The 25550-nt window shown below is 38.8% G+C and overlaps 1 protein-coding gene across 7 annotated transcripts in view; it reads right to left on the bottom strand.

The window, feature by feature from the left end:
• Positions 1-3505: 3505 nt before the first annotated feature.
• Positions 3506-25550, bottom strand: part of ZFP82 (ZFP82 zinc finger protein) — a 56217-nt gene continuing 34172 nt past the window's right edge. For 2 of the 7 annotated variants that reach the window (XM_043893232.1, XM_043893230.1), the window contains exons 6-8: positions 21927-22048; positions 19486-19767; positions 18465-18916 (exon numbers count right to left, since the gene is read on the bottom strand). In XM_043893232.1, coding sequence (XP_043749167.1) covers positions 22026-22048 — 23 coding nt within the window. In that variant the 3' untranslated portion in view covers positions 18465-18916; positions 19486-19767; positions 21927-22025. Of the gene's footprint in view, positions 6269-8412; positions 8506-9632; positions 9760-11804; positions 11890-15754; positions 18917-19485; positions 19768-21926; positions 22049-25550 lie in introns of those variants that run through there. The other 5 variants (XM_043893231.1, XM_043893212.1, XM_043893181.1 and 2 more) reach the window with 4 other exon arrangements.

The raw sequence follows: 25550 nt of genomic DNA, 5'->3' as shown, positions 1-25550 counted from the left end.
AAGATAACTGGGGCTGGATCATGTCATTTCCCCCAACATCGTCACACTGCTCAAGTTAGAAAACCTAAAATCTGGATGCCTAACTAAATCACAAAAGATCAGGCCCCAGGTATTCCTGGTAAACCATTTTATGATTTATAATTGTTTTATTAGACTACTGAGTTCAATTTACTTACCTCTTTTTGGGATGTATGCATGTATCTCAAATGATATTGGTCTAGATTTTGCTTTTTAGGAGTTATCCTCATCTAATTTTATTATTGGGATATTTGCCTTGTAGAATGATTCTGAAAAATTTTGTTAGAGACTGTCTATTCTTTAAAACTTTCTTGCCTGCAAAACTATTGACCCTAGCTTTTAAAAAGCAAGAGCATAACTATATTTCTTTTCCCTTGCCTACAGATCTCTTACATTATAAACCTATGCTAAAAAATTCTATAAATTATAAACTGTTTAAAATATAAAATAGATTGTTCAGGTTTTCTATAGAATCTTGTCAATTTTGATCATTTAGCTTTCTCTAAATAGGTCATTCTCCTTATTTTCATACATAATGAAATATATGTATAATCCATTCATAAACTTAAAAACTTTTAAATCTCTTTGATATATGTAGCTATTCGCAATTCCCAAACATAAAGCTGTAACTGAATCATCTTTTTTCCCTCAATAATAACTGCTGATTCTATATTAATGGTCTTTTCAAGGAGAATGTTCTTGGATAAAATCTACTAGTTTCTTATTCTACTTATGCTTTTAAAAATTGTATTTTTACCTTTATTGTATGAATTACTTACTGCTATTTACCTTAATTAAAAAAAAAAAAAATTCTGGCTTCAGCTAAATGCTTTTTTTTTTTTTTTCAGTACATTTATCGACTTCCTGCTGTGTGACAGGCACAGTAGGTATGGTAACAGAGTGCTGAACTAATTCTCAAGGCAGGTTTTCTAAATGCATCAAGGTTACTATTTTTCTACCAAGTAGAGCTTTAGTGACCTCCCCCAAATTTTTACCTGGAGGTATCAAATTATCATTTATCATGAATAGTTTAAAATTTCAGATTTTCTACTTAAACAAAAACTTTATTATGGAAAATTGTAAATATATGCAAAGGTAGTAAGAATAGCACCAGGAACCCTATATTCCCATTATTCAAGCTTCAACAATTAGCAACATTTTGCTGATCTTATTTCATCTATCCTTTCCACTTTTCACTTTTATTCAGTATTAAAAGCAAATCATACACGACATAATTTTATCTTTGAATACTTCAATATGGATCTCTAATGCATAAGGATTTGTACACACACCCAAACCAATGCCATCATCATGCCTAACAAATGAATTCTTGTTGTTTAGTTGCTAAGTCGTATCTGACTCTTTTGCAACCCCATTGACTATAGCTTGCTAGGCTCCTCTGTATATGAGATTGTCCAGACAAGAATATTGGAATGGGTTGTCATTTCCTTCTCCAGGGGATCTTCCTGACCCAGGGATTGAACCCGTGTCTCCTACATTGCAGGAGGATTCTTTATTACTGAGCCACCTGGGAAGCCCAACAAATGAATAATAATCATTTAATATAATTTAATACCCATCCTAGGTTTACCTTTTCACAATAATGTGAGTTTTTTAAAAAATTTACTTGTCAGAATCAGGATTGTATTGAATATATTTTCTTATTTTCTATAGTCTTGATGTTCTGGCATTTAGAGACTTGATCTTGGAGCAACTATCCCTTCTATAGATAGCAAATTCCTTGACAAATGGCTCCCCTGTGAGCATGCTTTGATATACAAACCAACCAATCCAAAGTTGAAACCCCTTTACCAAACATCTTTAGCAAACTCTCAGACACCAAGTCAACATTCTTCCTGTCCTGAATCACCCCAGAGCCAAGTACTGGACAACTAAGGACCACCACTGTAGTGCTGAGTCCACAAAATTATTGAATCTATCTAGTCCTAAACTTGCTCAGAGTACCTACCTGGCATCACATCGCCCATTCCTTCCTGGGAAAACTCAATAAAGTTTCTGAGTCACGCTCTGCCCTTTCCTGCCTTCTGCCTCCTAACAGGACTAGGTGCTTCTTCCATGTGGTCTTATATGCATGTGGGGCTTCCTGTTAGTAGAAATCCCTGCCAATAAGCTTCTTCCTTCATGATAATCATTTCCATGTCTTCATATCTTAACCATACCTGATTAAAGCAAATCCTGGGTACATTTTAACACAAGCATCTCAATACATTGCATACACTGTATTCAATTAACATATCTCTTAAGCCTCTTTTACTTTGTAAAATTCTGTTTTTATTGTCTTACCATATATTGGTTAAGAAAGTAGGCCTTTTTATTTTGTTGAATTTCCCACATTATGGATTTGGCTCTTAGCTTTGTGTCATTAATTTGTTCATTTATTTCCCAAGTTTCCTGAAAACTGGGAGGTTTAGAGACCAAATTACACTTCTCAATCAATATTTTGGACAAGAATATGCCACAGGTAGTATTGCATCCATTGCATTGTATCAAAGCAATTAGTTCTGCTGATTTAGAGATGATACTATTGATTACTGGGTTGTCATTCTGCCCCATCCATTAAAATCTTCCTATAATCTTTCACCTAATGGTTTTCATACCCACTGAGATCATCAAGATCCACTAATTCATAAGTAAAAAGTGTGACTGCTTGGATTCTATCATTCCTTTGACTTTTATTAGCTAGAATTCTCTAATAATAAAGAACTTTCCTTCACCAACTTCTGGTTGTCTTATATAGTCCATAAAGGAAATATATAGTTCATAAAGGAAAGGCAAGATAAGTGCTCCATTTTCCCTGTTTATTTATTAATAAATGTCCTAATGTGCTCTGTAACTGACCAATGCATTTGATCAGGAAAAAAAGAAGCTAGCAAAGGCTATAGCAATCACAACAAAAGGACACAGGATCCAAGCTGAAGGAATTCCCACTGGCTGATGATAGGATAATTTGAGCATTTTTTAAAAAGGCTACAATGGATTCTTAAAAAGTGATACAGGACTTAGAGGTGATTTTTAATTTCTAAATAGTTTCTTTTTATCCTTTAATTTATTTAATACTTTACTTATTTAATTATACTTGATTTGTAATACTGTGTTAGTTTTAGGTGTACAGCACAGTGATTCAGTTTTATATATATGTACATATATATATACACACATGTGTATACACAGTGTATTATATTCACATATATAGTGAATATATATATATTTTTAAAAAATTATTTTCCATTATAAGTTATTATATTGAACACAGTCTTCCCACTGCTATACAAGTAAATCCTTGTTATTTACCTATTTTATATATGGTAGTGTGTATCTGTTAATCCCATACTTCTGATTTATCCCTCCATTTCCCTTTTGATAACCATACTTGTTTTCTATGTCTGTGAGTCTGTTTCTGTTTTGTAAGTAAGTTTATTTGTACTATTTTTAGTTTCCACATATAAATGATACAATATTTATTTTTGTCTGACTTACTTCACTTAGTATGATAATCTCTAGGTCCATCCATCCTTCGTTAATTTTAAATCAAATTTATACTGAGGCAGAGAATGCAATTGTAGAGTATCTTCTCTTTTTTGCTTGTTTGGATTTTTTCGGCCATGCCATACAGCACGTAGTTCCCTGACTACAGATGGAACCAGTTTCCCCTGCAGTGAAAGTGCAGAGTCTTAACCACTGGACCACCAGGTAAGTCCCTATAATATCTTCTTTTTTATGAACAAATTGAAAAAGAACTTCTTACTTTCAAGTATTTTAGCAAGAATAAGTTGGGACTTCCCTGGTGGTCGAGTGGCTAAGACTCTACACTCCCAATGCAAGTGGCCCAGGTTTGATCCCTGGTCAGGGAACTAGATCCCACATGCCACAATAAGAGCTCACATGCTGCAACTAAGAACTGGGGTAGCCAAATAAATAAATAAATAAAAATAAAAAATATTAAAAAAACGAATAAGTTATCTGACATTCAATAATTGATGAGTGTTGGTAGAAGGCATTTCTATATTCACTGTGCCCCTAGTCTTTCATATGGATTTTCAAGAGAGTAACATAATAAAACAAAATTTAGTAGCTTAAAATAACAACCATTGTATCTCATGATTGTGTGGGTCAGGAATTTGGGCAGGGGCTCAGCTGGTCAATTTTTTTGTTCTACATGGCATCAACTGAGGTCACCTGTAGGAACTCAGCTGATGGCTGGTCTGGAGCATCCAAAACTGTTTACTCAAACATCTGGTGTTTTCGCGGGCATATCTGGAAGACAGCACAGCAGAGTGCCTCTCCTCCTCTATGTAGTCTCAGGGCCTTTTCATGTGGTGTCTTCAGCAGAGTAGCCAGACTTTTTAACATAACAGTTTAAGGTCTCAACTTGAGAGAGTATTCCAAGAGATGAGGTAAAATCTACCAGTAAAATCTGGGCCCAGAAACTAGCACAGCAGTACTTCTACTATTCTACTGCTCAAAGCAGTCAGTCAACCCACATTCACAAGGAAAGCATGTGGATTTTACCTCTTGATGGGTGAAGTGTCAAATAATTTGCAGCAATTTTTACTCTGGCACAGTATTATAATTTTACAAATGAAGAAATTATAGTATGGAGCAGTTAAGCATCTTGTTCAATATAACACAAGTAGGAAAGTGATGGGCTAGAGATAATGATAAATGTCTTCCCCACATTTGTTACATTAATAAGATGAGTTTGTAGAATGAATGGGAATATTCTCAGATCTGACTTGGTGGAATACATTAAATTAACACATTCTGTTAATGATATAAGCCCCCTTATGCCAAGTCAGGTGCATGAATGAAGCAAAAGGGACTAATTACTACATTCACAGACTGTTGTACAACACAGGACTGGCAAGGCATTCTCATATTTTTACACTATGAATTTTTAGGTGATGGGTAAGGTGTGAATGTTGTCTAAAGGCCTTCTTACATTCCTTGCATTCATAGGGTTTCTCACCAGAATGAATTCTCAGATGTTGAATAAGAGATGAATTAAGTCTAAACGCTTTCCTACATTCCTTACATTCAAAAGGTTTTTCACCAGTATGAATGCTCTGATGTAGAGTGAGTTTTTGGCGCAATCTAAAGGCCTTCCCACATTCCTTACATTTATAGGGTTTCTCACCAATATGAATACTCTGATGTTGTGTAAGTTGTGAGAGTAGTCTAAAGGCCTTCCCGCATTCCTTACAGTCATAGGGTTTAACACCAATATGAATACTCTGGTGTGAAATAAGTTGTGAGTAACGACTAAAGGCCTTCCAGCATTCCTTACATTCATAAGGTTTCTCACCAGTATGAATTCTGTGATGAAGAATAAGATGATAACCACGACTAAAAGTCTTTCCACATTCCTTACATTCATAGGGCTTCTCACCAGTATGAATTCTCTGGTGGAGTGTCAGTTGTTGTCGTACTCTAAAGGCCTTCCCACATTCTTTACATTCATAGGGTTTCTCCCCAGTATGAAGTTTGTGATGTACTCTAAGGCCAGACCCACATAAAAAGGCCTTCCCACATTCTTTACATTCATAGAGTTTGTCAGCAATATTAAGCTTCTGATGTCGAGTAAGATGTGCATACTGCCTAAAGGCTTTCCCACATTCTGTACATACATAGGGTTTCTCACCAGTATGAATCCTCTGATGGAGAGTAAGTTGTCCACGAACTCTGAAGGCCTTCCCACATTCTTTACATACATAGGGTTTCTCACCAATATGAATTTTCTGATGTACTCTAAGTTCTGGGCCACACATGAAAGATTCCCCACATTCCTTACATTCATAGAGTTTTTCACCAGAATGAAGTCTCTGATGTCGAGTAAGATGTGCCGTCTGTCTAAATGCCATCCCACATTCCTTACATTCATAAGGTTTCTCACCAGTATGAATTCGATGATGAAATGTAAGTTGTTGGCGTACTCTAAAGGCCTTCCCACATTCCTTACATTCATAGGGTTTCTCGACATAATGAATTCTCTGACGTGAGGAAAGAGATGAGCGTTTTTGGTAAGGGGACATTTTTTGAGATGTGATTTTCACTTGGTTGAAATATTCCTCTTGTCCTTCAAATCTTCTTTTGGACTCCCAGTCATTTTTCAAAATGAAGCTCTTAAGGCCATGGTTTTTAATTCTTTCCATTATTTTCCACTGGGATAAGTTTATTTCATAAATGTCATTTTCTGAAGATAACTTCTTGATCTCGTAGTTGGTCTCTAAATCTGAAAGAAAACAAGAGAGCAAACACATGGTTTTTCTTTTTCTAAAAAGTAAATCTGGACTTCCCTGGTGGTCCAGTGGTTAAGAATCCAGCTGCCAAAGCAGGGGACATGGGTACAATCACTGGTCTGGGAACTAAGATCCTTCAAGTCACAGGGCCACTAAGCCCATGCGCCACTACTCAGCCTGTGCTCTAGGGTCTACAAGCTGCAACTACTGAGCCTGTGTGTTGCAGCTACTAAAGCCCATGGGCCTAGAGCCTGTGCTCTGCAATAAGAGAAGCCACCACAATTGTAGCCCACGCAATGCAATGAAGAACAGCCCCCTACTCACTGCAACTAGAGAAAGCCTGCACACAGCAACAAAGACCTAATGCAGCAAAAAAATAAATTAATTAATTAATTTAAAAAAATATAAACTATAGCAGGTAATATTTTTAAAAAAGAAATAAAATTTCTCTTGTAGGAATAAAAGACAACCAGAGTACTACCCAATGAAATTCTAAAAACAGCTATACAATTTGGAAAAAAAACCAAAAGGCAACACTAGGAAAATCAAAGTTCATGTAGGAAAGTAAGATTGGCGATTAAGTAAACATATTAAATCTGTGGTTCTCATATTGAGACCATGAATCAGAATCACAAGGGAGCTTTTTACAAATATTATGATTTAGATACCACCTAAACCACATGGATCAGATTCTACAGTCCTAGACAGTCCTATATTTAATATTCCCCTCAGGATCATTCTGATGGAGAAAGATTGAAAATTCATACTTAAATTTTTTTCAACAATTTCTCTTTATTCTTAGAATAAAATCAAACTTGTTGTTAAAGGACCTCTGCTTACCTATAATACATCACCTCAAACCACTGTTCTCTTTACTGCTACCAGGAGAAGCCACAATCCACTTCAGTATTCTTGCCTGGAGAATACCATGGACAGAGGAGCCTGACAAGCTACAGTCCATGGGGTTACAAAGAGTTGGACATGACTTAAGCGACTGAGCACACATGCACACACAGAGAGGCAACTTTTCAGATCTTAGAACATATTCCCACTTACTTTCATTGTACTTTTCAGTCTGCTCTATTTCCCCAAAATCTTCTGTTTGGGCTATTTGCATGGCTGACCCCTTCTCACTCTGAGGTCTTAGATTAAGTCACTCTAAGGCTGACTCTACTGACAGTATCTAAAGCTGTATCCTTATTATATAGTTGATCCTTGAAAAACATGGGTTTGAACTGCACAGGTCCACTTATACATGAACTTTTTTCAATAAATATACAAACATATATGTGTAGAATATTGTGTACAAGACTTGTATTGAAGTGGATAGCCTATCCTTACATAGACATAAGGTGAGTGATATTTAATACAAAATTAATGTGTTAGCTTTCTTACTGTTTTATCACTTTGCTTTCAAAGAATCACATTACCGTGCATAGTGCTTCTCTCTCATGTAATTAGAGAAACCATATATCAGCCTGTCATCACAGGTAAGTGGTTTTGTAAAAAATGTTTTCAGTACATTTTATGAATATGACTGTAATACTGTATGCCATAAGTTTTATGCTGATTAATTCATTACTGTATAGGCTAGGCCACCATTAAGCATTCATATCAATTATACTAGGCTACCATAAAGCAATCATATTGCTGCTTCTTCATTATCAATGCATGAGTTATTATATTTGTAAATAAATATTAATTTTTTCACATTATCTTTTCATTTTAGATGTCCAGTGTTAGTAATACATTAATACCTACTGTGTTTTATATCATATAAGACAATATTGATGTAGGTTCTGACAGACAATTTATTTTATAAACAAACAACATAAACCTATGGTATCAATAAATATAGTACAGCACTATAAATGTATTTTCCTTTCTGATTTTCTTAATAATATTTTTTTACACTAATCTTATTATAAGAATATAGTATATAACATATATAACATAAAATATGTGTTAATCAACTATGTTATTGGTAAGGCTTTTGGTCAACAATAGGCTATTAGTAGTTAAGTGTGGGGGTAGTCAAAAGTTATATGTAGATTTTTGCCTATGCTGGGATTCAATATCCTAAACCTTGGGTTGTTCATACATATATATCAACATAGATCTTTTGGCTCTTACTCACCTGGATATTGTCTTCTTCCTTGCCTCACTACTTTCCAGGGCTCTTTTCCTTGCTCTAATAAGGAAATCACATCTGGTTTAGAAATGAAGCATCCTGGACAGAAGGAAAGAAATATAAAGTGATATGGAATAATAATAAATTTAAAATTACTTTGATTCGGTCTTGGTTAAATTTTAATAGACTATAGGTCAAATTGTAATTGATAAAGCCTTTAGAACAAAGAAAAATAAGATGATTAAAAATATGTTAATATTACAGAAGAAGTGGAGATTATAGAGGAAAGAAAAAAGTCTTATTTTAATTTATATTCACACAAGTACTCCTTTTCTTGAAAGCAACAGTGGTTAAGAGACTGTCCTGGTTCAATCTTGCCTCTGCCATATTCCCATAGTGTGACCCTGGACAAGTTATTTCAATGCTTTATTTTCCTCACCTATAAAATAGGGATAATTATAGTACCTATCTTACATGAATGTTCACATTGCCTAGAATATATACTAAATGGTATATCTACTTTATTAGTTATTATTTATCATTGTTATTTTAATGAGAGAAAAAAGAGGTTTCCTGAGGCATTTGCTTTTTTTTTTTTCTTGAGATATCCATACAATGTTAAACGCAAAGTTCTTGGATTTTTAACTTTCAATCATACAAGTAGGTAGAAGTGAATATGTTTATTAACACAAAGAAAAAAGTCTTGAACTTTTCTTAAAATCAATCTAGTTGATACAACTTACTGTTCAAAAACTTATACGTTCTTTTGACAGCCAGAGAAAAGCTAAGATACTATTTCTAGCTATTTGGGGCTTCCCACGTGGCTCAGTGGTAAAGAATTCACCTGTCAAGCAGGAGGTGTGCAGGAGACGTGGGTTCAATCTCTAGGGCAGGAAGATCCCCTGCAGAAGGAAATGGCAACCCATTCCAGTATTCTTGCCTGGGAAATCCCATAGATAGAGGAGCTTGGTGGGCTGCAGTCCATAGGGTCACAAAAAGAGTTGGACAGAGACTTAGTGACTAAACAACAATAGAAGGTCACAGAAGGATGGGGAAGATGAATATGCTTAATGAGTGTGCTCATTTCCAAACAAAAAGCTCAAACCATTCTCTTGAGAACAGGGAGCAGATATTTAGTTTCTTAAAAAGTATTTCTAAAATTTCCAGAGAAGAAAGCTGATAGTACAGAGAAAAGAGACTAAATTTCTAAAGGCAGATAACCTTACCCAATGAGACCAAGTTGCTGTAGTTCTCCAACATTACATCTCTATACAAATCCCTCTGTTCCAAATTCAGGAATTCCCACTCCTCCAGAGAGAAGTCGATGGACACATCACTGAACATCACTGATCCCTGAAATGACAAGCCATATAATACAACTGAAATTAAAGAAAATTTGTTTTAAGATGGAAAGAGGGGAAAAAATGAAAGAGATACTGCTGGAAACCAATCAAGCAAACAGGTATGGGCTAGAAACCTGTAACACTGAGTTAGGAAATGAGAGTGCCTGCAGCAGAATGCCTGTGGATCCCTGACCAACTGTGTTGCTACAGATAAAGCTTTTTATATACTCTGGTATATCTTAACTACCCAAACACATATGAGAAAGGAAAAAAAAGTTTTCTAATTAAATGAAATACTGTATATAAGCTTTCTGCCTGTTCTATGTCTCCCTCACAAATTCTCAAGAAATGTGTTCTTATACCCTTTTCTCTTAAAGAAAAGACTGTTGCTTTAAAAAAAATTTTGATGGTTTTATCCTTTTTAAAAAAATTATGTATTTATTTTTGGCTACACTGGGTCTTCAGTACTGCACATGGGCTTTTTCTAGCTGTGGTGCAAGGGCTTCTCTTTGTGGTGGCTTCTCTTGTTGCAGAGCATGGGCTTTACAGCACATGGGCTCAGTAGTTGTGGTGCACTGGCTTTGCTGCCCTATGGCATGTGGGATCTTCCCAGACCAGGGATCAAACCAGTGTCCCCTGCATCGCAAGGCAGATTTTTTACCAATGGACTACGAGGGAAGCCCCAAGAACAGATTTTTTTTTTTAAAGTTTTCCTGGTAATTCTGATTAGAAAAAGATCTGAATGCAATTCAAGAACTTCCTCCAAGTTCATCACTGAATCAGACCATATGCATTTACCCAGTTATGACAAATTCTTTAATGAACTTAAAATTGGTTGTATGAAATGGATATATGAGACCTATTTTTATATACTCCAATATTTTTGTCTATTCAAAATTTTTAAGGTCCTCCTCAATTCTGAGGGATTACAGCCACTCATGTGCCTGCATGATCTTCTTTTCTGCCATTTTCCGTCCCTCATTGTATGCATTCCATGTTCCTGAGTTAGAGGATAATGTAGATTCTGGATACCAATAATCCAGAAATACAAAGATGTCATTCTAGACTAGCTCATCCTGTTCTAATACAAATGATGTACAGCTCTTAGGGATTTCCAGAGAAGACACTTGATGTCTCTGCATACTGGACCCAACCATAACCTTACCTAGTCCTAAAAGCCACACAAAACTAGAGGAGATCTCAGCGTATACTGAGGCTGAGGTCATACGTGCATGCTCAGTCGCTCATTTGTGTCTGACTCTTTGCAATCCTTTGGACTGTAGCCCACCAGACACTTCTGTCCATGGGATTTTCCCAGGCAAGAATACTGGAGTGGGTTACCATTTCCTCCTTCAGGGGATCTTTCTGACCCAGGGATTGAATCCGTGTCTCTTTCACTGCAGGCAGATTCTTTACTTCTGAGCCATGAGGGAAGCCCTAGGCTAAGGTCAACCAAGGGCAAATCTTACCTAATTACAAAATTCAAGTTTGGAAAAATTTAGTTTTCCTCTGAGCAATCAAATCAGCCCATGCTCTCTCAACTACTCAAAAGAGATGGCCAAACATCTCCCTAAAGGGACTTCATTTCACTTCACTGCAGTTTTTAGCAGAAGACTGAGCACATATAAGAGATGCTGAGGGACTTCCCTGGTGGTCCAGTAGCTTAGATTCCATGCTCCCAATGCAGGGGGCCTGGGTTTGATCCCCGGTCAGAGAATTAGATCCCTGGTCAGAGAATTAGATCCCACATGCTGCAACTACGAGTTCACATGCTGCAACTAAAGGTCTCGTGCTACAACTAAGACCCAGCGCGGCCAAATAAATAAATGCTTTAAAAAAGAGAGATGCTGAATGATTTGTTCTATGAATACATGAACAATAACTGGAAAAAAGAAGACCCACAAGAAGGGCACGGTACTATTTATTTGGCCTCATCTCTCATTGGATTTGGAGGAAATGGGTCCTTAGATGGGGCTCTGATAAGTGAGAAGTTTCAGGATAAATAAAAGTTCATAGGACCTTAATTTCCAGAAGGTGAAAGAAACCACAACTTACATGGGCCATGGTTTAGAAATTCAAGAACTGGTCAGTCCTCTTTGGGTTTACTTGCCTGGAGAAGCAGAGTTCACAGAGGCCAGAGCTAAGGGGAGGGGAGAAAAAGGAGGCCATGAGATAAGATAGGCCTCAGAACTCTCAAAATGACTCAATTTAATACATTCTTTTTCTTCTCTGGACCTCCCCATCACACACACACATACACAGAGGGAGATTTGAGGGAGTATGGACAAATCTAATCCCTACTTGTACATTTCAAGGGACCACATCATCTAAACCACAATCTCTTCCAAAGTTTCACAAACCTGCTTAAATAGATACAGAGAGAGAAATTCATAGGATCATCTCTAGCAGCCATTCAGTTCAGTTCAGTCTTGTCCAACTCTTTGTGACCCCGCGGAATACAGCACACCAGGCTTCCCTGTCCATCACCAACTCCCAGAGCCTACTAAAACTACTCCATCATGTCAGTGATGCCATCCAACCATCTCATCCTCTGTCGTCCCCTTCTCCTCCTGCCTTCAATCTTTCCCATCTTCAGGGTCTTTTCCAACTGACAAACTACTGCACTGGCAGCCCTGCCTGCCTGCTATCAGAACAATAACTTCCAGAATCCACTGGGCTCATCACTATTTTCAATCAGATTCATCTACATTGCTTCCTGTATGACTTCATTTGTCATTCTCTTTCTTACAACCTAGGGTGAAAAGGTGGTGTGGATTCATGTTCTCAGCAGTTAGATAATAACATATCTCTGTATCAAGAATTTTCACAAGAAAATGAAATAAAGGCATCCAAATTGGAAAGGAAGAATAAAACTACCTCTATTTGCCAACAAATTATATATAGAAATTATATATTATATATATAATTACATATTATTATTATTACATTATTATTACATTACATATTATATATATAATATGTATACAAATTATATATAGAAATTATATATTATATATATAATTACATATTATTATTACATTATTATTACATTACATATTATATATAGAAAACCCTAAAGACTCTACCAAAAACTTCTAGAACTAATAAAAAGAATATTATATATAGAAAACCCTAAAGACTCTACCAAAAACTTCTAGAACTAATAAAAGGAATTCAGTGAAGCTGCAGGCTACAAAATTAACATACAAAAGTCAGTTGTGAGACTTCCTTGGTGGTCCAGTGGTTAAGAATCAACCTGCCAATGCAGGGGCGGTTCAATCCCTGGTCCAGGAAGATTGCACTTGCCATGGGGCAACTAAGCCTGTGTGCCACAACTACCAAAGCCCACATGCCCATGTTCCACAACAAGAGAAATCACTGCAATAAGAAGCCCGTGCACCACAACTAGAGTAGCCCCCACTCGCCACAACTAGAGAAAGACTGCACACAGAAATGAAGACCCAGCACAGTCAAAAATAAATTTTTAAAAAATCTGTTGTGTATATCTACTAATAATGAACTATAAGAAAGAGAAACTAAGAAATAATCACATTTGTAATTGTATGAAAAGATAAAATAACTAGGAATATATTTAACCACGAAGGTTAGAGACCTATACACTAAAAACTCTAAGACACTGATAAAAGAAACTGAAGATGACACAAATAGAAAGATATTCTATGCTCACAGATTATAAGAACATTATATATGGACATATAAAATGTCCATACTACCCAGAATAATCTATAGATTAAATGCAATCTCTATCAAAATTCCACTGGACTATTCTGTGGAACAAGGACAAACAATCCTAAAATCTACATGGAACAACAAAAGCCCCCAAACAGCCAAAGCAATCTTGAGAAAGAACACAGCTGGAGGTATCATGCTTCCTGATTTTAAACTATATTACAAAGCAATAGTAATCAAAACAATATGATATTGGTCCCCCAAAACTAGACATATAGGTTGATGGAACAGAATAGAGAGATCAGAAATACACAAATATATGCAAGGAAGTTCTTCAAAGAATAATTTATAATAAAAAGAATACCAAACAATAGTCAACAAGCTAAGTACATTATGTTCCACTATATGATGGCATACTATACAATTATTAATAATGATGATACTGGCTCATATTAATTACTGAAGAAAGTTATCCATGATAAACTTCCAAGTACACTAAGCAGACTAAAAAGAACATGTACAATGTTGGGAGGTGACTGACTCTCACAGGCTTTATTGGCAGGATCCAGGATGTGAATCTAATCTCTGACAGTTATCAACCAGTAAGGAGGCTTTGGACATGTTACTTAATTTTCAGTGCCTCTACTTCCTCACAGACAAACTGGAGAATAACAACAGTATCTATCTTATAATAATAACAGTATCTATCTTATAGGGTTGTTGTTAACTGTTAATATAATAAAGAACTTAAAATGGCTCATTATAAACACTGAATAAAATTAAAAACATGACACGTCCATTCTATTTATTAAATAAAATCATATTTAATACTTTTCATTACAATTTAAAATTTTTGATAAATTATCTTTAATAATTTAATACCAGAATACCCTTTTTTTCCTTACTAGTAAATTTTTTTGAGATTTTTTCACAACTGCTTTTTCTTAGAGCATCAGTAAAGTTTAGAACTAGTTTTAAGAATGTTATTTTTCTTAAGTAATAGTATTAGCAAACATGGATGTCTCCACAATCCTAAAACGTGTAAATTCTCACAAGGGGAAGTATCTGCCACATGGATATATGCACACAGGCACTGAAAGTGTTAGTCACTCAGTTGTGTCCAACTCTTTGCGAACCCGTGGACTGTAGCCCTGACAGGCTCCTCTGTCTATGGGATTGTCCAGGCAAAAATACTGGAGTGGGTTGCTTTTCACTTCTCCAGGGGGTCTTCCCCGCCCAGGGAATGAACCTGGGTTTCCTGCATTGCAGGCAGACCCTTTACCGTCTGAGTAACTAGGGGAGCACCCACAGGCACTAGGGACGGGGTATCAAGTTAAGGGACAGGTCATACTGAGAAGAAGGAAGCAAATGTTCTCAGGTCCTAAAAAATAAAAATGCATTTCACAGAACAAAAGGAAAACACCCACTCGCCTCGACCTTGACTTCTAGGTGGGCAACAGCAATTCATTTCTCCTCCTCAACACAGCCCTTTTCTTAGTTTGACAAGACGGGGAAGAAGGGAATCTTAAGACAGGCCTTTTACAGAGCCCAGCTCATCCAGGATGAACAGGGCAAGCCATGACCACACGTGTCCCCACCACCCACCAACCACCATGCCGGAGTAAGTAAGCGTAAAAGTACGGACCCTTCCTAGGATTAGAGAAAAGCCAGGGTCACGGCTGTGCTGGGCTGGAAACGAACTTCAGAGAGGGAATTCCGCAGTTCCGAAACCTGCAGTTGGAAGGTTTGGAACTGTCTGCGAAAGCGTAGGTGGGTTGGTGGGTGAGCGAGTCAGTGAGTGTCCGTCCAGGCGCGCCCGCCCGAGGATGCAGTGTGGCGGGGTATTGTGGGTGTGTGCGTGTGAGTGTGTCCGTGTGTCCGCGCGCGCCCGCCCGAGGATGTAGTGCGGTGGGGATACTCCCAGGAGCCAACCTGGGGGCACGTTCCGTTCTAACATTCTTATCCCAAGATGGGTTCGAGCCTTTTCGCTGGGAGTCTTCTCTGGATCTCAGATGACTGGGGAGGGGGGGGGGCCGTTACTCTAAGGCTGATAAGAAAATTTCAGCTGTGACTCTGGGGTCGGAGTCACACAGTCCACCTCAACCTCCGGTCACACAAGAGGCTCTGAACCCGATTAAGTCACACAAACGCAAACCCACTAGTTCCGGCCTCACAATCGCACACAGTCCCGAAGACACACCCCGGTTCAGTCACGCCCACAGACAACAGCACACCGTTATACCACCGCGGTTCTCACGCACACTCGCGGCTTGAGGGGCGGGGCTCCAGACAATCCGAGGTGCTGCAGTGCTTACCTTCCCTATCCTTATTCCCGGGTCACACAGCTTTCCTACCGAAGGCCAGAACAAACGTTCTGAGCCAGGACTGGTCACCTGGGACGCCGAACCCCTCTCACCGTGATGCTAGTGGAAGAGGGGGCGAGACAGCTCAGGTCAGTACACAGCCGCGGGGCCTAACGGGCCGCGCGCAGGGGTTGTTGGGAGCTTCGGCAGCACGCACCGAGTGCGCAGGCGCGGTGGAGCCCCAGAGGGCGGGGCCTCAGCGAGTGAGCTGATTTGAGAGGTGTCGCGTCGAAGGAGCCGGAGAGCCGGTTGGTGCCCAGCCAGGGTGGGGTTCTCAGCTCTTTGTCCTGAGGAGGTCGCGACAGGGCTTGGAGCTGGGCGGGGACGAACGACTGGCACAATAAAGGGGGATGATGTGCGTGCATAAATAGAACTCTCCGTGGGGCAAACCAAGAAGGTCTGTGACCGAGGACCGCTCTTGTGTATCTAGGTTTGGAGTAGTTCTGGATGTGACTTTTTCATTGAATGTGACTTGTGTTTGAGATGGAGCGACTGCGGGGATTGGAATGCGGCTTAAAGAAGATTTTAGGACTGGAATTGTGTCGGGTGATGTGGGACTGAGAATGTTGTGGGGGCCTGAGATAGTGAGACTGACTGTGAGAGTGCCTGAGGTTGCGTTTCTGTGAACGTGTCTGTAATGTGACTCGATTTTGATAGATTTGTTTCTCTTGGGCCTTCTCTACAGACTGTGGATGTGAGTCATTCAATGTGTCTTAGAAACGACATGCCTGATTATGTGGTCAGTGTGTGTGCTTCTGGTATGTTCCTGCAGGATTGGATGTGACCAACAGCCTCATTCTTCTCAACTCTGAAATAAATGTTGCATCTTCAAGGAGCATCAGCTTCACTGAAGGATTTTTCTGGGAAATTGTATTTAACCAGGTTTATTAGGGAGGAAAATGCAAATAAGCATGACCTATTTTACAGTATATCCTGCTTACACAAAGTGTTTAAAAGATAACTTGAAAGAAAAAAAAAGATAACTTGAAATAATTCTTTTCTTGTGCCTTCAATAAATTCTGTAATTAATTATAACCCAGCAAATATATAAAAATCCATAAGCAAGAGAAAAAGGAGTGAAAAAGGAAAGCTCCACTTTATAGGAGGATGCCAGCTAATAAGTTTGTTTTACAAGACTATGAACTCTGCTTCAAACACATTTACAATATTTGGTTTTGATGAGGATTTTGTATAGTATGGTGTCTTCCTTTAAATTCAAGTTCATTTTATTGCCTTCTGTTAATGTCACTTATCATCTGCAGTTAGGGAAGATAGTGACATTGTTAGAATGAACATATCTTCATGACATGAAGGCTAGCCATTGGTGGGGTAATATTTTAACAGTTTATCAGGCAATACTAAGTTTTCTTTGAAATCAGCCTCTGATTTTTTTCCCCAAGGCTTAATGTTTGCCTTGTCTGATGGTGACCAGCTAGCAGAGCCTCTCTTCTTTAAAGAGCTTTGACACTCACAGTGTCACTTACGTTGGTGGAAAAAAAGTAACCAGGGAATAGGTTTTCCAAAGCAGGGCAATAGCTGGGTGGATGAGTCTAATTAATTACAAAAGACATGCTGACAGCTTGTATTCATCCTCAAATGCATTTCTACTGGGGTGAGGGCTTAAGCCTATGTGGTTTCTGGGTCCTTATCCAGGGAGTTGTTGTTGTTCAGTAGCTAAATCATGTCCAACTCTTTGCGACCCCATGGACCACAGCATGCCAGACTTCCTTGTTATCCTCATCCATCAGAGGGCAGACAGAAAAAGTAAGAACTACAATCCCATGGCCTCCAGAAAGAAAACCACAATCACAGAAAACTAACCAAAAATGACCACATGGATCACAGCATTGTGTAATTCAATGAAACTATAAGCCAAGCCAGGCCATGCAGGGCCACCCAAGATGGATGGGTCATGGTGGAGAGTTCTGACAAAACATGGTCCACTGGAGAAGGGGATGGCAAACCACTTCGGTGTTCTTGCTTTGAGAACCCCATGAACAGTATGAAAAGGCAAAAAGATAGGACACTGGAAGATAAGCTTCCCAGGTCGGTAGGTGTCTAGGGAGGGAGGCACTGATCACTCCTTAGGTGTAGATTGCCTAGTCCAACCTTATATTTGCTTACTAAAGAGTTCTGGTCCCAATTCCAATGTCAGGGTGTACGTGTGCATTGAGTTCCCCACACCACCAAGCAGTTCTCAAACACCAGCTGGGTGTCTGCAACTTGACTGAATTCTGACTCTGTACCTGGAGATAGTGTCAGATTTCAGAGGTTAAGAACTCAGTCTTATACCTCTCCATCCCCAACTTCAAGATGTTGTTTAATTGCTTAGTTGTGTCTGACTCTTTTTGTGACCCCATGGACTGTAGTCCAGCAGGCTCCTCTGTCCATGAGATTTCTAGGCAAGAACACTGGAGTGGGTTTCCATTTCCTTCTCCAGGGGATCTTGCCGACCCAGAGATCAAATCCACATCTCCTGCATTGGCAGGTAGATTCTTAACCACTGAGCCACCAGGGAAACTCCCAACTTCAGATGCCAGTTTCAAGTCCAGGTTATCACCTGTGCCTTGGACCAACTAGTTATAGATTGGAGGTTCCAGCAACCCACTCCCTGGGTTTGGTTCATTTACTAGAGGAGCTAACAAATGTTCTCATAGGAACATTTTACTTACTGGATTACTGGTTTATTATAAAACAATATAACTCAGGAACAGCCAGGCAGAAGAGATGAACAGGGCAAGGCATAGGGAAAGGGCACAGTTTACATGCCCTCGCTGAACTTCCACATATTCTTGCCCACCACTGTCCCTGAATTTCTACATTTTCACACAATCAGAAGCTCTCTGAACCCCATGCTTTTGGGTTTTTATGGAAGTCTCATTACATGCGCATGGTTGATTAAATCATTGGCCACCCGTGATTGATCCAACCTCCAGCCCTCCTCCCCTCCCTGGAGGTCAGGGTTGTGGGACTGAAAGTTCCAACCCTCTAATCACATGGTTGGCTCTGGAAACCAGCCTCCATCCTTAGGTGTAGTCCATAAGTTACCTCATTAACACAGCAAGAGATGTCTTGATCACCCTCATCACAGGATATTCCAAGAGTTTTAGAGATCTGTGCCAGAAACAGGAAGAAGACTAAACATATATTTATTATAAATCACAATATCACACTTATTCTCCATCATCATTGTTGCTATGAGCAGATGGATTCTGAGTACAAAGTGCTCTGAGAAACACTAGGGAAGTGCTGGCACAAGAAAGGCCATGTGAAGACACAGTGAGAAGGTGGCCATCTGCAAGCCAAGGAGAGAGGCAGGAAACACTTGCTGACATCTTGATCTTGGCCTATTAGCAACCAGAACTGTGAGAAAATAAATTTCTGTTGCTTAAGCCATCCAGTCTGTGGTAATTTGTTTTGACAGCCTTAGCAAACTAATACAGACAGTACCCTCATGAACCCCCCAAAAGAGCAGGTGGGGAGGGACTTCCCTGGTGGTATAGTGGTTGACAATTTAACTTCCAATGCAGGGTCCAATCTCTGGTCAGGGAACTAGATCCCACATGCCAGAGGGAAACTAAGCCTACAAGTTGCAATGAAGATTCCTCAAGGCTAAGACTACCAAAAATAAATAAATAAATATTTTTTAAAAAGCAAGTGGGAAAAAAATCATATTGCAATACCTGTACGGTGAATCTGTGCATCTGTGAAGAAGGAAGCCAAGCAAAGTAACTGGACATCTGAAGTCACATGAAAACAAGAGAACACCAAAGCAGATATTCACCGGAAAACACAATGGGCCAAAATGAGAACAAAAACTGAAACAGGATGCAGCTTTGTCCACACCAATGGGAGTGAAGTTCAAGTGGTCCATGAAGGAAGCTCCGAAGGGGCTCGTGAAGTCCTGTCTGTGAGAGCTCTCAAAGTAGACAGCTCCAATTTTTTTTCCAGGAGAAAGTTCCTCCCTGAGGAGAAAACACAAAGAATGGAATCATTGTCAGAAAACCATTATGTGTGTGTGTGTGTGTGTAAACATATATGTGTGTATGTATATATCATATGTTGTTGTTTAGTCGCTAAGTCATGTCCAACTCTTTGTGACTCCATTAACTGCAGCACGCCAGGCTTCCCTGTTCTCCAGTATCTCCCAGAGTTTGTTCAAATTCATGTCCATTGAATTGGTGATTCCATCTAACCATCTCATCCTTGGCCGTTCCCTTCTCGTGCCCTCAATCTTTCCTGAATCATGGTCTTTTCCAGTGAGTCAGCTCTTCACATCAGGTGGCCAAAGTATGGCCCAGGAGAAAGATCAACAACCTCAGATATGCAGATGATATCACTCTAATGGCAGAAAGTGAAGAGGAACTAGAGAGCCGTAAAAGAAGAAAGTGGGAAAAGTTAGCTTAAAAAAAACTAAGATCATGGCATCTGGTCCTATCACTTCATACAAATAGAATGGGAAAAAGTGGAAGCTGTGACGAATTTTATTTTCTTGAGCTCCAGAATCACTGCAGATGGTGACTGTGGCCATGAAATTAAAAGACACTTGCTCCTTGGAAGGAAAGCTATGACAAACCCAGACAGTGTATTAAAAAGCAGAGAGATTACTTTGCTGCCAAAGGTCCTTATAGTCAAAGCTGTAGTGTTTCCAGTAGTCATGTACAGTTGTGAGAGCTGGGCAGTAAAGAAGGCTGAGCATCAAAGAACTGATGCTTTCAAACTGTGGTTCTGGAGAAGACTCTTGAGAGTCCCTTGGACTGCAAGTAGATCAAACCAGTCAATCCTAAAGGAAATCAACCCTGAATATTCACTGGAAGGACTGATGCTGAAGCTCTAATACTTTGGCTACCTGATGTGAACAGCAACTGACTCATTGGGAAAGACTCTGATTCTGGGAAAGACTGAGGGCAAAAGGAGAAGGGGGTGACAGAGGATGAGATGGTTAGATAACATCACTGAGTCAGTGGACATGAACTTGAGCAAACTCCGGGAGATAGTGAAGGACGGGGAGCCTGGAGTGCTGTAGTCTATGGGGTCCCAAAGAGTTGGACATGACTGAGGGACTGAACAACAAGAACAGATAGAACTGGAGTTGCAATTAAATTTCAATATTAGAAGAAACAATGAATGAACAGTTTCCAAAGATGATGACATCCACTGACTCAAATCGTCTAACCTAGACCTATTATGGAAAAACTGCATAAAATCAAAGACAATGAGAAAATCTTAAAAAAAAAAAAGAAAAAGCAAACAAAAAGATAAATTACATTCATATTAGCCAATAGACTAACAGTTGACTTTTCACAGAAGCAATGAAAGTTAGGAGAGTGGAATGATGGCTGAAATAAAATAATAATGAGATATAGGGAAAATGATCCCAGATGGTAGTGCTGAGAAACAAGAATGAATGAAAAGCAATTTAGGAATTACAGGGGCAAATGTAAATGAACACTGACTATAAAAAATTGTTATGTCTAGAAGGTTAAAAAGAGATAATAAAATGCAAGATAGCAATAATCTACATTGGGATATGGGTAGATAAATGTAGCTAAAGTACTCTATGTATGGTCTGTTGTCACATGAATGAATAAAGATATGGTGTTAGACTTTTATAGGTTTAAATATTCATGTCATTTTCTTAAGTAGACCTTAAAGTACAGAAATAGTATGTAGAATTTCCAATAATAGAGATAAAAAACAATGATAATTTTCAAAATCATGAAGAAAACAAACAGGAAAAAAGAATATAGAATCAGCAAGATAAACAGAAAAGAACAAAGTTAATATGGTAGATTTAAAGATAAATATATCAGTAATTATACTGAATAAACTGGATCTAATACTCTGTTTAAAAGACAAAGATCACTTTGATGTTTGACAGAAAACAATAAAATTCTGTAAAGCAATTATCCTTCCATTGAAAATAAATACATAAAAAAATTCAAAGAAAGTCACATTGAATTTAAAGAATGCAACTATATTGTGTTTATAAACACATCTATAACTTAAGGGCACAAAAAATTGAAATTAAATTAAATTGTATCATGCACACAATAAACATGAAAGTTCATGTAACTGTAGCAGACAAGCTAAACTTTAAGACAAGATGCATTATTAGAGATACCTGTTTGAAGATCTTGTCTGATGTAGTTATCTTGCAAGAATGTTATTTTTTCTCATGCTCCTCTCCTCTAATATCCAGACCATAAATTATAATCAAATGTCAGCATATTCTGAAAGTCAAACCTAATATCAAAAACATTGTCTAAGGATAATGTAGAGAATACATGAAGAAATGCTTTTACCAGTAGACACAACAGTGATTCCAATACAATGCAAAGTGGGACTTGTTTCTATCGTTTAATCACTAAGTTGTGTCTGACTCTTTGGCAACCCCATGGACCGTAGCCTGCCAGGCTCCTCTGTCCATGGGGTTTCCCAGGCAAGAATACTGGAGTGGGTTGCCATTTCCTTCTCCAGGGGATCTTTTCGACCCAGGGTTCAAACCCATGTCTCCTGCACTGGCAAGCAGATTCTTTACCACGGAGCCGCCAAGGAAGCCTAAAGTAAGACTATAACTTGGCAATTTAGAGCTCCTCATGACCCTGGACAACAGACCAAAGACACGGGCGGGAAAGGAAGAAGGGTATAGGTTGGTGTTTGCCAGGCTGGTTGATCCTGGCTCTGAAGGGAAAGACAGATTTGAAATTTCCAAATGGAACATGGATAGAACCCAAAGATTCCCCTGGGTCAACTCCTACTTCTATTGTTTCCAGTAGTAAAAGTTAATAGAAGACTATAATAATAATGATTCAGATCCTTTATGAGAGGTTTGGGTGTGGGAATTTCCCTGGTGGTCCAGTGGCTAAGACTCTTCAGTCCCAATGCAGGGGGACTGGATTCCATCCTTGGTCAGGGAACTAGATCCTACATGCCACAACTAAGAGTTCACCTGCCACAACTAAAGATCCTGCATGCTGCAACAAAGATCGAAGATCCTAAGACCTGGCACAGCCAAATAAATAAATAATTAAATAAATACATTTTTTAAAAGGGAATATGTCACAACTATCATTTACAGAGAAGACTGGAGCATCTATCTAATTTATATATAGCTATCTGTTGTAACTGTGGGGAGGGCTTCCCTGGTAACTCAGCTGGTAAAGAATCCACCTGCAGTGTGGGAGACCTGGGTTTGATCCCTGGGTTGGGAAGAACCCTTGGAGGAGAGCATAGCAACCCACTCCAGTATTCTAGGCTGGAGAAGCCCCACGGGCAGAGAAGCCTGATGGGCTACAGTCCACAGGGTCACAAAAAGTCGGACACGACTGAGCAACTAAGCACAGCGCATGATTGTAGTGGCTCAGCAGTGAAGAATCCACCTGCCAATGCTGGAGACGTGAGTTAGATCCGTGGGTCAGGAAGATCCCCTGGAGAAGGAAATGGTTACCTACTCCAGTATTTTCCCCTGGGAAATCCCATGGACAGAGGAGCTACATGGGGTACAGTGCATGGAGGGGTCGCAAAAGAGTTCGACAAGACTTAGACTTAGCGACTGAACAACAACAATATATTATGATTACATTTCTTTTTTACTCTCCTTTTTCTTCTATGTAAGTTGTTACAACTTACACAAAATTTACAGAACGTCTACAAAGAGATCCTGACAGATATAGAGGAGGTAGACACATTACCCAGCGCATTTTCGGTTGAATGGGAAATGGCTATATTAAGTGAAGTTTTCATTTTCAGCTGTGGGAAGAATTATGCATGATTACCAGGATGCCATCTTGTAAACACTGGCCACTTGTTTGGCTGCCCAGTTCATGTACACACTTGCTCTGATGGGAAACATCCATCTTTAAGAAGTAGGGGCTGATTCTCACAAACTGAAAATGTGTCTCAGCCTCCACTGCAGCTAATTCACAGGCAAGGAACCTAGGATTCGACATTTAAACACATCCCCCTCAAAACAGCAAGCGCTTGGTACAGAGGAAGAAGGGCTGTGAAAATTCCATCTGGGTGATGGGTAACCTGCGGTACCCAGGTGGCAGCAGCAGGAACACCCAGAGCCCAGCATCCATGGTGTCCGTAGTATATGCTGCGGATTCTGTATACAGCAGCACCAGAGGCGACCTCACTACACAAGTTCTGTGTTATCATTTGGAGCATTGTTTCTGGCTCTGTATCTCTGTTCTTCAGCATTCTAAGATTTTCCATGAGCAACTCAATGTCATCTGAGTGAATTCCTTATCTATTCCAGTTAATAAAATGTAGAACATATTTACTGTAAATGGTATGTTTCCATTAACATTATAGAAATAAAACAAAGATGGCTATGGAAAAATTTTTTGTGGGTGACAATTGACTATAACTATCTTCTCCTGATTTCTGGACAGACTGAGTAATATAGCAGTTTTGTTCGTAATGCTTTATTGAAAGTGGCAGCCTGAATTAGGAGTTAAAATGCACATTCTAATACTTCATTCAAACCCTAGATACTGGGACATATACCAGCAGAGGGATGGGTCTGCAGAGTCTCTCTGCATAGGGAATCACAGCCTGCCCCAGGAAATATGAGAAATTCAGAGTCAAATAAGGGAGGCAATTTATGTGCTTTAACACATTTCACCAAGGTAGTAAATCTTTCTTTTATAACACACAAGCACCAGGATGAAAACAGGAAGCAGAAATAATCCTCAAAATCCAACTCTCCAATCTGTAATAATGGGAAAATCTGGTTAACAAGTCCTGTTCAAAATCCACCATGATCAGGTCAACATCATAAAATAAGAAAATCAAAAGGTGTAATAGTGTGAGATGGGTATATACTTTATCTGCACATTATAGAAGGTCAAAAGAATCTAACACTTTATAATCAATACCTGAATAAAATATGTCAAGACTTGGACTTCCCTGGTGGTCCAGGGGTTAAGAATCTGCCTACCAGTGCAGGGGACCCAGGTTCGATCCCTGATCTGGAGATTCCACAAGCCTCGGAGCAATTAAGCCTGTGCACCACAACTACTAAACCTGCACTCTAGAACATGTTCTCCTCAATAAGTGAAGCCACCACAGTGAGAAGTCCAAGCACCACAAATGGAGAGTAACCCCTGCTTGCTGCAACTAGAGAAAGCCTGTGCAACAGCAAAGATGCAAAACAACCAAAAATAAATAAAAATAAATAAAATTTCAAAATGTCAGACTTTCAGATATTACTAGAATATTTTAAGGAATATTTATGTACATTATAGAAATATTAGAGTAAGGATGAACAGCTGTCAAAGAAATTTCAAGACATACATATAATAATGAATATCTACTCAGTGTGAATTGTGCACTCCTTTGGGATATCTATATTTATTTATTTGGCTGCACCAGGTCTTAGTTGTAGCACAGGGGCCCTTTAGTTGCAGTATGTGAGATCTAGTTCCCCGACCAGGGATTGAACCCGGGTGTCATGCATTGGGAGCACAGAGTCTTAGCGACTGGACCACCAGGGAAGTCCCAGGCATACTCTGTATTTAAATTTAATAATCCCAGTGAGATTTTTACTGGATTTAAAAAATTTCTAAATTCTAATGAAGAAATATTTGTCTTTATTTTCAAATAAAAACTGTTTATATGTATTTTTATTTACAAATAATGTTACTGAAAAGTATAAATCAAAGGTTGCTGGTAAACAGATCTGAGGTTATGAGCATTTAACATATGATAGATAGTATTTTAATTCAGAAGATGAATAGTT

Source organism: Cervus elaphus, chromosome 4 (genome assembly GCF_910594005.1).
Source record: "Cervus elaphus chromosome 4, mCerEla1.1, whole genome shotgun sequence".
NCBI classification, from domain to species: domain Eukaryota; kingdom Metazoa; phylum Chordata; class Mammalia; order Artiodactyla; family Cervidae; genus Cervus; species Cervus elaphus.
Note: the sequence above shows the minus strand (reverse complement) of the source record. Positions and strands in the feature narration are given on the sequence as shown.